The sequence below is a fragment of the Sorex araneus genome, chromosome 6 (assembly GCF_027595985.1).
Source record: "Sorex araneus isolate mSorAra2 chromosome 6, mSorAra2.pri, whole genome shotgun sequence".
NCBI lineage: Eukaryota > Metazoa > Chordata > Mammalia > Eulipotyphla > Soricidae > Sorex > Sorex araneus.
The window spans coordinates 15369458-15384575 of record NC_073307.1 but is presented as its reverse complement, the minus strand read 5'-3'; the positions used below and the strand labels follow the sequence as shown (position 1 = coordinate 15384575).

The 15118-nt window shown below is 51.2% G+C and overlaps 1 protein-coding gene across 2 annotated transcripts in view; it reads left to right on the top strand.

The window, feature by feature from the left end:
• Window positions 1-216: 216 nt before the first annotated feature.
• RBM27 (RNA binding motif protein 27) overlaps window positions 217-15118 on the top strand; it is a 60715-nt gene continuing 45813 nt past the window's right edge. For both annotated transcript variants that reach the window (XM_004611088.2, XM_055142555.1), the window contains exon 1: window positions 217-469. In XM_004611088.2, coding sequence (XP_004611145.2) covers window positions 411-469 — 59 coding nt within the window. In that variant the 5' untranslated portion in view covers window positions 217-410. The remainder of the gene's footprint in view (window positions 470-15118) is intronic.

The following is a 15118-nucleotide window of genomic DNA, read 5'->3' as shown; positions in this document are numbered from 1 at the left end:
GCCCCTTTAAGAGGCACAGCACCTTCTCCAAGATACCATCTTGCAGCAGGAGTTCACGTAAGCTCTCTACCGACCTTGCTAGGTTCCCTCCTCCCTCACTGGGCACGACCGGCCGGCGGGGCGAGCGGGCCTCCTGATTGGCGTGGCGCGCACAGCCCTCGAGTCCTGATTGGCTCGCGGCCGTGCCACTCGGCGCTGTCTCCCGCCCGCCGGCGCCGTCGCGCTCGGTTGAGTGAGGGCTCTGGGTTAGTTCCTGTTAGGCCCCGGCCGGGGGGGAGTAGGTTGAAGTCTCCTAGGATGCCCGGTGGCCGGGGGCGCCCGGCGCTGTGAGGAGGGCGTGCGGACGCGGCGAGGGGAGCCCCGCGGCCGGCCTGGGGAAGCGCGGCGGCGCAGCCCGCCCGGCCTGCACCATGCTCATAGAGGATGTGGATGCCCTCAAGTCCTGGCTGGCCAAGTTACTGGAGCCGATGTGAGTGGGCGCCGGGCCGGGGCGGCGCGAACGTGGGCGTTGGGGGGCGTGGGGGAGGGGAGGCGGCGTGGGGGGGGCGGCCGCGTCCTCCCCGGAGTACTCGCCCCATTGTGGCGGCGGGGCCCGCCGGGGCTTTCAAAAAAAAAAAAATTGAAGGGAAAAAAAAAAAGCGAATTGTATGTGTGTGTGTGGGGGGGGGCCGGGGGGCCGGGGGGCCGGGCCGGGACATGGGGGGGGGAGGGGAAGCAAAAAAAAAAAAAAAGAGCCCGGGCGGGGGAGCTGGAGGGGCGCGGAGCGGGCTCTCGGGGGTCTCGGAGCGCGGCTCGGCTGCTCGTGCCCGGGCGCCCGGGGTCGGGGCGCCGAGGGGAGTTGCTGTTGCTGTTGGGGTGGGGGGTGGGGGTCTGGGGGACTAGGGGGGAGTCGGGCGGACTTGGGGGGCTCGGACGGGTTCCAGGACGGAGCCCAGAGCTGGTTGAGTGAGGGGCTGACTGGGAAATAGGGAGCCGGGCGGGGGGGGGGGGATTCGAACCCTTGCAGGCTCGGGGAGACGGAATAGAGAAGTTCTTCATTATTATTATTATTACTATTATTATTATTATTATTTTAAAGTTTGGGCGTGGGGGCGCGAAAGGACGACCTTGGTCTCTCATCCCGGCGAGCCTCACCTGGGAAATGGGGATCCACGCGGCATCTCGGAGTGTTTGGTTGCCGGGGTGGGGGGGGGGTCGGGTAAAAAAAAAAATAAAGGGGGGGTAGTTAAAAAAAAAAGAGTTAAGTTTTGTTCCAGGGATGTTCCAAAGACCGAAGGGCCGAGAGAGTGGATGAGGGGTGGAGGGTGGGTGAGGAGGTATTGGGCAGGGCTGAATGACAGATGCTTCTAGAATATTTGGGGGCGGGGGGGGGCAGCGTTGGGCAGAGGGATGAGCAACTTTCTGCGGGTGCTCCAGTCACGGTCAAGGAGCGGGACTGGAGGGAGGAAGTTTATTGGGGCGCCCGAGTGGGCATCTGCGGGACGGGGCTCCCCGGAGGCAGCCCCGGAACCTGCAGGGGTGGTGGGGAGACTGGGGCGTCTTCAACGCTTGCTTGCTTTTTTTTTTTTGGCGGGGCAAGGGGTCATTTCCTGCCCCCCTGTCCCCATTGCTGCTGTTCCCCGGCCCTGGGAGCGCTCAGGGCTTGGGGATGAAAGGGAAAGGGGTCGCGGAGGGGAGCGCTTTGATGGAAAATTCGCGTGTTTCTTAGAAGTGGAAATGAGGGGCAATTCGGGAGGTGGCGGGACCTGATGCGGAGCCCGAGACAGCCACTTCCCTGTTTCTCTATTTCCTGGTCCTCCCCGGGAAGCCCTGCCTGCGCGCCGGCTCGGGTGGTTTTGGGCTTCGGTTCCTGGGCCTGCTACGAGGCCACCGTAGACAGGTGGGTCAGCCACGTGTCCGGGGAGGCGGCCCCGGGGAACCTGCCTGCCGAAGCCCTCTCTCTCCGATTTGCATCCGGAGGCCAGGGGGGTGTCGGTGAGTCGCGCGCGGGAGTGATGCTGCGCCGAGGTGGCCGGAGGAGCTGGCCGTGACCGCCAGGGGAAAGGACTGCTGGACACGTTCGGGAGTTTTGCGGAGTGAGGCCCTCTCGAATACGGGGCCCAACTCCCCCGGGATAAGACGCTTCGGGCGCTGGCCTTGGGGTTCCGTCCCTGGCATCACCGGAGTGAGCGACCCCTGAGCACCGCCGGGGGTGTGGCCCAGAAACTGAACCAAAAAGAAAGGCTTTGGGGGTCTAGGATGGAGGTAGATGGTGGTGAAAGGGGTTTAGTGAGGCTGGCCACACGTGGGAAAAAGACTGGGAAAGGGAAAAGGTCTGTGTTTAGACACATGCCCGCCTCGCATCTCTGAGAACTTAGATTTGATCCTCAGGTCTCCCCCACACACATGATTTGTGCACATGCAACCCCCCACCCCTTCCCACCCCATCCCACCCCCCAGTGGTGACTTTTTCTGAACAAGCTCTGACTTTGTTTGTTGGTAGAGCTACAGGAATAAGTAAGTGTACATCTTCTGTCTTGAGTAAAAAGTGACAGTTAAATATTGTGAACAAAAAATACCCCCCCCCCAAATCCCACCATTTTATTTTTTTTTAATTTTTAAAATTTTTTTCTTTTCGGGTCACACTGGCGATGCACAGGGGTTACTCCTGGCTCATGCACTCAGGATTACTCCTGGCGGTGCCCAGGGGACCATATGGGATGCTGGGAATCAAACCCAGGTCGGCCGCGTGCAAGGCAAACGCCCTACCCGCTGTGCTATTATTGCTCCAGCCCCCAAAACCCACCATTTTAATTGCTTTTTTTTTTTTCCTGCTTTTTGGGTCACACCCAGCAATACACAGGGGTTACTCCTGGCTCATGCACTCAGGAATTATTCCTGGCAGAGCTCAGGAACCATATGGGATGCTGGGAATTGAACCCGGGTCAGCCGCATGCAAGGCAAATGCTCTACCCGCTGTGCTATCGCTCCAGCCCCTTTAATTGCTTTTTAAGTTTACTTAGTTAAAAAAAAATGAAGACTGTCTTATTTGCATTTTTTTCAGGGCAGGGGTGGTGGGAGATACCCGAATACCACCCCCTCCACCCGGTAGTGCTTAGGGCTTATTTCTGTTCTCTACTCAGGGATCGTCCTGGTGGGACTGCGCAACTCTGTATGGGATCAAAGCAGCGTTGGTCCTCTGCACAGCCTTAACCCCCTGCGATCCCTCAGGCCCCTTCATTGCAAAATAATTTTTTGTTTTATTACATTTTGGGGCCACCCTGTAGTGCTCAGGACTTACTCCTGGGTCTGCGCCCAGGAATCACTCCTGGTGCTCTGGGGGGGCTATCTGGGGTGCCAGGGATTGAACTCGGGGCAGACGCGTGCAGGGCACATGCCTTATCCAGTGTACAAGAAGTTTTTATTGGAAGAATTTGAGAGGTGTGTGAGACAGGAGAGAGAAGGGGGAGAGGGAGTGGGCAGAGACGAGAGTGAGGGAAGGAACGGGAGCAGGAGCAAGCGTGGGTTTCTCCTGGAGGGAAAACCCTCGTCTTTTTTTTTTTTTTTAAGCTCCTTAAAATGCTTTACTCCAACAATGTGGTTTTCTTCTTTTTTTTTTTAAGTGTCAAAATTGGGTAAAAGTGATAATTAATACTTAGATATTTTGTGGAGTTGGTTTTTTTTTTTCTTTTTCTTTTTTGGTCATTGTTTTGGGCTGCGCCTGGCAGTGCTTAGGGCTTACTTGTGGCTCTGCATTCAAGGGTCGGTCACTCCTGGCAGGCTCAGGGAACCATATGACATGGCTGCTGGGGACTGAACCTAGGTCAGTTGCCGTGCAACAAGGCAAGTGCCCTACTCACTGTACTATTGCACCGGCCCTTGATATTTTGCGATTTTTATTTTTTTGAACTAAAGATTACTACAAAAGGATTGAGTTCAGTGCCACCTTCCATTCAAGGACACATGCTTCATAATCGGGGGTGGGAAAGCATCTTGGTGATGGGTGACTTGTTGACCACTCAGGAATGACCCGTGGTGGTTCTCAGGGAGCCGTACTTGGTGGGTGGGATTCGAGGGAGACTGCCTCAGCAGCTCCGAGGGGTGTATGCCGTGTTGGGGTCAAGCTGGCCTCAGCTACATGCAAGGCAAGCACCTCAGCCCCTTTGCTCTCTCCCCTTTCTTAGTTGCTGTCCTTGTTTTTAAATAGGGCCAGTGATGTGACTTAGTGGTAGAGTGCCTGCCTTGAGGCTCTGGGTTTAATTCCATCAAGCCCAAGAGAGTGTAGTAGGTAAAGAAATATTTTATACTTCATTTGGGGTTAAGGAAGATCAAAAAATAGGGCTGGGCATGTATATGTCAGAGATAGAACCACTCGTCTTGCTTGTGTGAGGTCCTTCAGTTCAAGGTCACAGAATCCTTCAACCCCCCCAGACCACCCCCCCCCCCAGTGTAAAGATACTTTTTTAGAACTACCTTTTTTTTTTTTTTTTTTTTGCTTTTTGGATCACACCTGGCGATGCACAGGAGCTACTCCTGGGTCTGCACTCAAGAATTACTCCTGGCGGTGCTCAGGGGACCATACGGGATGCTGGGAATCCGAGGGCAAGGCAAACGCCCTACCCGCTATGCTATGGCTCCAGCCCCAGAACTACCAAATATTTTTATTTTGGTTTCTGCGAGAGCTCATCAGACTGGCGCATGTACTCTGCAGGATGCCTGGTTTGATCCCTGGTGTCACACGATGAACACAGTCAGGAAGGACACCTCTTCTTCCAACACAGGAGTAGCCACCACAGCCCAGTAGTAGCCACCGAGGGTGGCCCCTGGAACAAACTTAGAAAAACCCAACTTGGGGCTGGAGAGATAGTACAGCAGGTAGGGTGTTTGCCTTGCGCATGGCTGACCTGGGTTCCATCCCCGACATCCCATATGGTCCCCTGAGCCCTGCCAGGAGTGCAGAGCCAGGAGTAATCCCTGAGCATCATCTAGTGGGTCCAAAACTCAGGCCGACACGATAGTCCAGTGGGTAGGGTGCTTGCCTTGATTTGTCAACCCTTGTTCGATCCGTACCCCCCTATATCAACTCACAAGCTCACCAAGGGTGATTCCTGAGCACGGCTGGGTGTGACACAAAGAGCAAAGCAAAAAAACCCCAAAGAATACCCAACTTATTTTTAATTTCACTTAATCAGATTTTTGCATGGAATTGGTAATAAGAAATGATAAATGCAAAACTTAATCATGTATATTTTTGTTAGTATGTTGTCTTAGGAAAAATTTTTTTTGTTTAGGCAACCTACAGTGTATTAAATGATATGCCAAAATGGATTGTGTTTGTAAATTTACTTTTTGCATATTCCAGATTCATGAAAATTTTCATGGCAGATTGACATGTTGCTACAACATAGCATTTCAGAGCAGTTGTTAGGCTTTCATATAATGTAGTTGCAATGGATATGTTGGAATCATATTGTGTGCACATGATTTACTATTGCAATTTTTTTTTTTTTAATTTTTATGCCCTGCCCATCTCTGCTAAAGGCTTACTCTTGGCTCTGGCTCAGGGATCACTCCTGGCCAGGCTCAGGGTCCATATATGATACTGGAGATCGAACCTGGGTCAATTGTGTGCAAGGCAGATGTCTTACTCTTTGTACTGTCTCTCTGGCCCCACTATTGTACTTTCTTATTTAACTTGAACTTTGCAATTTAAATGCATTTTGTTTTTAACTGAAATTGAAAGTTAACTAAATTGATCAAAATTTGCAACTGATAAGTCTTTACATATGCTCATCCTGTCACTGGTGAAACAAAAATGGACTTTCCCCCACCCTCCTTCAGACCCCACCTTCCTCCCCCAGTATTCAGGCCTTACTCCTGACAGCCCTCAGGGATCGTTCATGATGAGCAAGAGGCCTGGGATTGAAGTTGGGTTGGCCTCCTGCAAGGCAGGTGCCCTGCCCGTTACACTATTTCACCAGCCTTTAATAGATAATTTCTAAAACCATTCAGTTTGTGTGTGTGTGTGTGTGTGTGTTTTCCTTCAAGCATGTTAGAAATGTCATGAACATACAGTTTGAACTTTTCTCTTTCACTTTCGCAGATGTGGAACACATCTATTACTTTGATTAGAGAAAGCCTGGAAGAAATGACTCCATTGATTGGGAAAAGAACAGTACCATTTTCGTTGGCAGGGCAGTAGAGGGGAGAGAAATCATTTTGGTCGAGACATTTCCATCTCTGGAGCTGGAGAGCTAATACAGTGTGCCTGGTGCTTGCTTTGCGTGTCCCACCGGGTTTCCGCCCCTGGCACCCCATCAGGTCCCCTGAGCCCACCAGGAGTGATACTAGGAGTAAGCCCAGAACACAGCTCGATATGCCCCCCCCCCCAGTTAAAATAAAAGTTTTTCTAATTTTTTAACAAATTAATTTTTTTTGAAGTGATTTTGGGTGGGGGGCTGTGCTTGGTGGCGGTCAGGGTGCGCTCCTGGCTCTGCGCTTGAGGGCTACTAGTGATGGTGTCAGAGGAATATTTGTGGGAATTAACCTGGCTTGGCCACATGCAAGGCAAGTGTCCTGCCACCTCTCCTCTTTATCTCTGGCTCAATATTTCTATCTCTTGCCTGGAGAAATCGTACAGGATTTAGGTCTTGCATCCCACCCGTCCTGGTTCAAATCCTCAGCGTCACATACGGATTTTAGAGCGCTGCGGGTCACCCTCCTGAGTACCACTGCGTCTGCTTGCAACCCCCCTCCAGCATCCCCCTGCACCCCCAAAAAAGGAGTTTTGTTTCTTTCCTGCCGTTGTTTGAACAGAGTGAACTCAATGATCTTGTTGGGTTTCTCATCTTTTCCTCACTTTTATTTATTTATTTATTTTTTTGCTTTTTGGGTCACACCCGGCGATGCACAGGGGTTACTCCTAGCTCTGCACTCAGGAATTACCCCTGGCGGTGCTCAGGGGACCATATGGGATGCTGGGAATCGAACCCAGGTTGGCCGAGTGCAAGGCAAATGCCCTCCCCGCTGTACTATCCCTCCAGCCCCTTTTCCTCACTTTTAAAATGTCCTAGGTATCCTACTCATAGAGACCATGTAGGAGTTACGTGTTTAGATCTATTTAGATGTATTCATGTATTATTTCAGCGTATTTTCAGATGTCTTTATTGGTTTTTAAAAATGACATAAAAATATCACTTGGATGTGGTATTTAGAATAACGGGATGCGCGCAATGCCGTGGTTCGAAGCAGGGGGATCCCTACATCACCCTTGGCCCGGAGTATCGGGAGGAGGGTGAAAGAAAGTGGGGGTAAAGTGGAGGAGAGAAGAGACAGTGAGAAGCCGAGGGGGCGAGGGGCAAGGCCTTCAGGCACGCCGGTGTGTTAGGGAGGAATAAAGCGGAATACCCGCACCGCAGAGGCAGCCGCGCCAAGACCATGGCGCCCAAACGTTACCCGCCAGGCTTAACTAGGGGCCCGTCAAGGCGGCAGGTGGGCTGAGGGGTTAGTGGAGGGACTCTGGGAATGGGGCGGGGAAATTGGCACTGGTGGTGGGGTCAGTGCCAGAGCATTGTATATCTAATACCCAACTGTGAATAACTATAAATCACGTGCTTTAAATAAAGTAGAATTAAAGAATGGCCGTGGGCTGTAGCGCTAGTGCAGTAAGGTGCTGGCCTTGCACAGAGCTGACCCGGAATCAGTATTCGGCAGTTCCTGTGGGCCCCACGCGCTGGCAGGAGGATCCCTGAGCACAGTTGGGCATGGCCCAGAAGCCAAAACAGAAACATCACATCTCAGTTAAATATGTGAACCTCATGAAGTGAGTTTCTCTACGTAAACCTAGAGGATAATCACTGAAAACCTTTCTAGAAGTGTACAAAGAGTTCAGGAGGGTTTTTCCAAGAATAAACATGTGCTCCCTGTTTCTTTTGGGGCGGGGGTGTCGTGCCGGCAGTTCTCAGAGGCCTCTCCCTGGAATGCTTAATGGACCATAAGCTGCCGGGGCAAGGTGTCCCGAGAGCAAAGGTCCTTCTCCGGTCCTTTGAACTGGGCTCCCCCAAAATATTTTTATGTCTGTGTTATTTATAATTTAGAAGCTGTGTATAAACATTAATTCACTGCTGCCTGTTTGGCTTATTGTAAAAATGTGTATAGCATTTCCAATGAATGGGTCGGTGCTGGAGTGGTAGTACAGCGGGGAGGGCATTTGCCTTGCATGTGGCCAACGTGGGTTCGATTCCCAGCATCCCATATGGTCCCCTGAGCACCACCAGGAGTAATTTCTGAGTGCAGAGCCAGGAGTAACCCCTGTGCATTCCTGGGGTTAGGAAATAAATAAAAGAAAAATAAATGAAATGAATGGGTGGTGAGATTTAGAATACCTTCTTGTTGTTGTTGCGATGCAGGGATTCACTCATTTCTGCAGTTGGTCTATTGTATCATTATATAAATCAGAACGTTCAGTCAGGGGTTACTCCTGACTCTCCACTCAGGAATCACTCCTGGCGGTGCTCAGGGGACTGTGTGGGGTGCTGGGATCAGTCCCAGGGCAGGCACCATACCTGCTGACCTGTCCTCTGGCCCTATTCTAGCTCTGAATCCGACTCCCACTCTGATATTAGAAAAATTGTCTAACCTTGATTAAACAGAGCTAATTATATTAGCCTTTTACCTAATTCATATTATGTGCATTAATGATGTAGACTATAAAAAATGCTTTTTTCCCCCCCAGCCAGACAGCTAGTATGGAGGCTAAGGCAGTTGTCTTCCATGTGACTGTGGCCATGTTCAGATGCCGCCACTGCATGTGTTACCCCGGCACCACCAGGTGGCCCCTGAGCTTGGCTGGTGTCGCTGAAAGAGGAAAGCGCATTTTTCCCTATAAAATGTGAACAAAATTCAGTGGGTTTTGTTTTTTTAAATTTTTTTTAAATTAAAAAAGTTTTAGTTGAATCACTGTGAGCTAGACCTTACAAATCTGTGCATGACTAGGTTTCAGTCACAGAGTATCCAGCACCCATCCCCCCACTGTCCGTTTCCCAGCACCGGTGTCCCCATTCTTCCCATCACTCAGTGGTTTTGTAAATATGAAACTTGGTGTTGAGTGTGTCGAGTTGCCTGTTTGAGGCCCTTGATGTGAGTGTCAGCACTACCTGGTGTTATCTAAAAACCTCTTTTTACCTAAAGTTGCAAAAACATTCTTTTTTTTTTTTTTTTGACGGGGGGAATGTGGTTTGGGGCCGCATCCCGTAGTATTGAGGGGCCGGTCCGGACAGTGTTTGGGTGACCATGTGTCCGGGATGAAAAGGGGCACACGTATGGCCTTAACCTCTGCGCTGTCTGTCTGGCCCTCATTATTAATAGTGGCCAGCGCCGCTGCTTCAGATACTGACCGGGCTGGGCCGCAGTCAAGCCTCCCTGCAGGCCCTTTGCAGACAGGAGAGGAATTGGTGGTGAGGCCACAGCCGAGACGGGCAGTTTCTGGGAACCGAGTCTCTCTCCAGATCTTTTAATTGTGTATTTGTTGAGCGTTAGGACCATCCCTGCTGGTACTCTGGCTGCCCCTGGGCCTGCACTCCGGGGTTACTTCTCCCGGGGTAGTTACTCCGGGGTGCTTGGGATGACATGGTGCTGAGGAGTTGATGAGCCTGTCAGGTCTGAGACCCTTGTTTTGTTTGTTGTCCCGTGTCTGTTGACTGCTCTGTGGTGCTAGGGATTTTGCCTCGGGCTCCCCTTGCGAGAAAGGCACTTCCGGCTTTGGGCTGTCAGGGTCTCTTTTTCCTCCCTGTTTTGGGGCCACAGCTGGCGATATTCAGGGGTTACTCCTGGGGTTGCCTGTATCCCCTGTCTGCACTCAACCCTTGGAGCTCTCTCTCTGACTCTCTAAGGCTGTTTCGGGGCAGGCACACCTAGCAGTGCTCAGGGGTCTCCTGGTCGAAGTCAGGGTCAGCCGCGCTGCAGGCGAGCGCCCTGTGCTCTGTGCTGCTCGGTGCTGTCTCGACCTCTTTTCCCTTTGTTTGCTCTGGGTGCACTGCTGGGGGGTCTGGCAGGGGCCCCGGGCTGAAGGCTCTGTCGCAGACCTGCATCCTTGGCCACTTGGTGGGACTCAGTTGACGTGCTGCTGTGTGTCCGCTTTATCTAGTTGGATTCCGACTCCCATCCCTGTTGTTGAGGTGGAAGGGAAAGTCTTGGCCAGCGGCTGTTTGACCTGATTTGCTGATAAACTTCTCCAGAACTTCCCAAGCCCACGTGGCCTATCACCCCCTTTTCAGGAAAAAATAAAAATCAGAACTCTGGAAATCTGTAAATCCTCCTACTTTCCGGAGGGGGGGGCCTTGGAGTTGGGAAAGACGACTGTACTTGGGTTAAGTATTTGAGGGGGGAGATGTCTTTAAGATGATTGAGAAGTACTTGGAGGGGTGGCGCAGTGCCTGTGGAGGCACTGGGTTTGATCTGGCACCGCAGGAAGGGAAGAAAGATGGAGAAGTACTGATCGTTTTTCTAAAGTCTAGTAGCTCCAGAAAACCAGTGTACTTGTAGACAGTTGCGGGACTGTTTAAGGAGACCGTTCACTCTTTCATGGAGAAGGACTTACATTGACCAGAAAAACTATTGGCATGTTTTAGTATGCCAAGTTTCAAACATACTAGTTCTTCCTGATTTGTCTGCCCCTAAATATGTCTGACTTCGTCTTCCTGCTTTTATTTGCTTTTATTTGCTTTGGTTTGCGGTCACACTGTACTCCGAGGTTCCTCCTGGCTCTGCACTTAGGAGTCACTCCAGCTGTGCTTGGGGACTGTGGGGTGTCGGGGTTGAGGTTCGTCGCTCAGGCCCGGGAGTTGCTTTCCCAACCCTGTTGCCTACCCGTGTTTTCCCGTATCCTCTCACAGTGCTGTCACTAGGTTATTCGTTTCTTTCATACCACTTGCTGTTTTGTACTATCGTTATTTTCTTGTCCCTTTCCTGGTTGGAGGCTAGAGGCAAAATCTGTTGGATTCTGAGTCCATCACCTAGTCTGATGCTTGGCACTTAGCCAGCTTACTCAGTTAAATTATTCGTTTCAAGTTTTGGGGCCACACCTGCTGGTGCTCAGGGGCTGGTCCTGGCTCTGCTCAGGTCACCTCTGCAGTGCGCGGGGCACTTGTGTGGTGCTGGGAGTGGCCGGGCTTGTGCCATCCCTCCTTTGTGCGCCCATCCCTGGCTTGAGCCTTTTCTCCTGGGAGAGCAACTACTGATGTCAGACCGTAAGTATTGGGGCCGGAGCGATAGCACAGAGGGGAGGGCGCTTGCCGTGTATGCGGCCAACTCAGTTCAGTCCCCAGTCTCCCAGACTGAGCAGCGCCAGGAGTGATCGTTGAGTGTCGGGCCAGAGGCAAGCCCTGAGAACCACCGCCTAGTCCTGAAACAAAAAAAAAGAAACAAATTGAACATAAATGTTTTTCAGCTTGGTGTGTGTGGGGTGCCCGGGAATCAGCCAGGGCATTGTACGTGCAAGGGAAGTGCCCTATAGCTGAGCTGTAATCCCAGCTCCAAGATGATGAACATGTAAGATACTGTTGTAATATATATATTAGAATCAGGCTTCCTCCCTGTGGCCCCAACAACATTCATTCATTGTCTCACTTCTGAAACAGAAATCACTTTTTTCTTTTTTTGCTTTTTGGGTCACACCCGGTGATGCACAGGGGTTTCTCCTGGCTCTGCACTCAGGAATTACTCCTGGCAGTGCTCAGGGAACCATATGGGATGCTGGGAATTGAACTCGGATCAGCCGCATGCGAGGCAAACGCCCTACCCGCTGAGCTATCACTCCAGCCCCAGAAAGCGTTTTCAAGTGAAACTGAAATTGAGGCTATAGTCAAAAACTTTGATTTAAAAAAAAAAAATTTCTGCACGTGGAAAGGATTAAGGTCCTCAGCAAACAGACTGCTGTGGTCTGTAGTAGTGCGGGTTGGCTGGGGGCCTACTGCAGATGCCCTTTGCTCTTTGACCCCGGGTTGGTTGGTGTCTAAACTCCAGAGTGGCTGTGTCAGCCTCATCGCTGTTACATGCCACAGAGAAATGACACATCGGCCGTCTTTACAATTTCAGTGTACTATTTCTGTTACCTTCCCCTGCCAAAAATGTATTCTAGATCATTGAAACATATTATGGAATATGATTGGTTTTTATTTTATTTTATTTTATTTTATTTTATTTTATTTTATTTTATGTTTTTGCTTTCTTGGGTCACACCTGGCGATGCTCAGGGGTTACTCCTGGGTCTGCACTCCAGAATTACTGCTAGCGGTGCTTGGGGGACCATAGCGGGTACTGGGCATTGAGCCCAGGTCAGGCATGCCGGGCAAATACCCACTCTGCTGTGTTACCGCTTTGGCCCTATTCTTTGGTTTTCTTCCTGTGACCACCTCAGCCAGGCTTCACTGAGTGGAGAGCTGCTTGGGCCCGCGGTGCTGGGGATTACCTGGGCCATCCTGCGGGTGTTTCCTCCGTCCGGGACTCTTTCTAAAAATTTCCTTTTCACGGAGGCCCATGGACCCCTGCCAAGCTCAGCCTGAGCCCAGGTTCCCGGGTGGTTGTGCTTGGGCCTGTGGCATTCAGGTCCCTCCCCAGCTGAAGTGTGGGCGGGAGCAGAGGGAAGATGGCACTTGAGATGGCACTTGGGCTCTGCCGTTTACTCTCTGGTGTCAGGGCCACCCCTGGCTGTGCCAGGACTCCTCCTGGCTCTCTGCTGAGGGAGCACTCTGGCGGGGCCCAAGGAACCATTTGTGTTGTCGGGGATTGAACGTGTGGGTTAACTGCCTGCCAGGCAAGCTCCCTACCTGCTTTACTATCTCATTTAATTGAATTAATTTGTTTTGTTTTTTTGCTACACAGTGGTGGTGCTCAGGCCTTACTCCTGGCCCGGCACTCAGGAATCACTCCTGGCAGTGCTCAGGGGACTGTTATATAGGAGGCCAGGGATCAGATCCTGGTCGTCCACATGTAAGGCAGACACCTTGCCCTCTGCACTACCTCTCTGGCCCCATTTACTCAGTTTACACCAGTGGCCCGTGGACTGGTGCTGGCCTGCACCAGTAAGAGGGTTGAACACCATCGGTTACCACCTTGATTGTGATTGTTGGTCCGTGGACCAGTATGCAGGACAGATACGGCTGCACAGGTGTGAAGAGGCAGAAAAACACGGCTCTAAACAAATATTTAGATTGTGTGTTCATTCCCTATTTCGGTTTTTAGCTCACCCCTGGAGTAGTAGTCACCCCAGGGCCTACTCTTGGTCCTTGCTCAGGGGTCATTCTTGGCAGTGCTCTGGGGACCATATGGGGTCTGGGGGTCGGCGGGGCAAGTGCCGTAACTCCTTTCTGACTCTTCAGGCCACTCTTTCCTTGTTTGCTGCTTTCTGTCTCTTCTCTTGACTATTTACTCTGAGTTTTAACACGTTGCATGAAAATGTAGTGGGTAGAGTGCTTTCCTTGCAAGCAGCCCACCCAGGTTCACTCTCCCGGGCACGTTTGGTCACCTGATCACTGCCAGGAGTGATACCTGAGCTTTGCTAGGTGTGACCCAACAAGACCCAACAACAACAAAAAACCCAAACCCCAGAACCTCCTTAGGTAAAGCCAAACAAAGCAACCTAAGCCTGCATTTGTTTACCAGTCTGACTGAGAAATGGCCTTTTTTAAAAAATCTTTTAGAAATATCTTTTGCAGAGTTGGAGAGCAAGCCCTACTAGGAGTTATCCCTGGGTGCCCGCCAGGAGTAAGCTCCCGAGCACACGGACTGTGGCCCCAAGCAGAACACAGCAACAACAAAACCCTTTCTCTTTCGGTGCCACACCCAGAGGTCTCCGACTTCTCCCATCTTGGTGCTTGCTTCTGGTCTCTCAGGGGACCATTTGGCACTCGGGATTCATCTGGGGTCATTTGCGTGCATGGCAACTGCCTTACCGCTTATACTTTCTCTACAGGCCGGATTGCTAAATGTATTGTGGCAGATAGCTGAGTTTGTTTAATATGACCCATCTATTCAATAATCTGAATATTTCCCTGCTTCTCACTTGAAACCGCTTATCTTTGCTCAGCATTATACTTGTCAAGTCATGAGACTCCTTGAAAGTTCTGATAACATTGGAGAAAATAGCATTGCCTCTTCCTGCCATTCTTAATTAAAATGAAAATGATTTTAGGAACCAGGAGACGGCTTAAAGGACTGCAGCTCCGGCTTTGATCACTGCGTGGTTGGTTGAGCACTGCTGGGGAGGAGTCTAAGCCCCAGCATGGCTGGGTGTGGCTCAAGAGCAGGAAAAAAGAAAGAACATTACTTTATTTCTGTTCAGGATTTCTTTGACTCTTTGTGGTTGAGCAAATGCTTTGCTTGCCTGAGGCCCTGGATTCGAGTCTTGTTAACAGAAATACAAAAAGAGAAGGAAGGAACGAGGTCTTTGTTTTAGCCAAGATCTGGATTTTTATTGGTTTTTATTTGTTGTTATTGTTGGTTGTGGGGCCACACGCGGCTGTGCTCAGGGTTTCCTCCTGGCTCTGCACTCAGTGATCTCCCTGGTGGCGCTGGGATGCCGGGGATAGAACCTGGCTGTGTGCAAAGCAAGCACCCGCCCGCTGAACTGTCTCTCTGGCCCCAGCACTTGAATTGTTGGCCAAGATAGAGATCGGAAGGGCCAGAGAGATGGCCGAATGCGTTGGATAGCAGCTTTCATCCCCTGCCCTTGCTTCCTTGAACACTGGAGGAGCCTCAGAGCACTGCTGTCACCTGGGGGAGGGGCACCCGGACATCCTGAGCTCTAACTGGGAGAAGCCTCCCTCTTAGAAAAGTGATTCTGGGGGCAGGAGAGATAGTACAGTGGGAAGTGCATTTGCCTTGTACGCAACTGACCCTGGTTCTATCTCCAGCATCCCATATGGTCCCCTGAGCACTGCCAGCAGTAATTCCTGAGTGCAGAGCCAGGAGTAACCCTGAGTATTTGCTGGGTGTGACCCGAAAAATAAAAAAAAAAAAGTGATTCTGTGCTTCACCTTATCTCCATTTGAATGTTGATTAGAACTATAGCCTCGAAAAGCTTCTCAAAGTAAAAGTAATTCTGTTCACGGGAACTGCTCGAAGGGGCATGATGATAACAGCG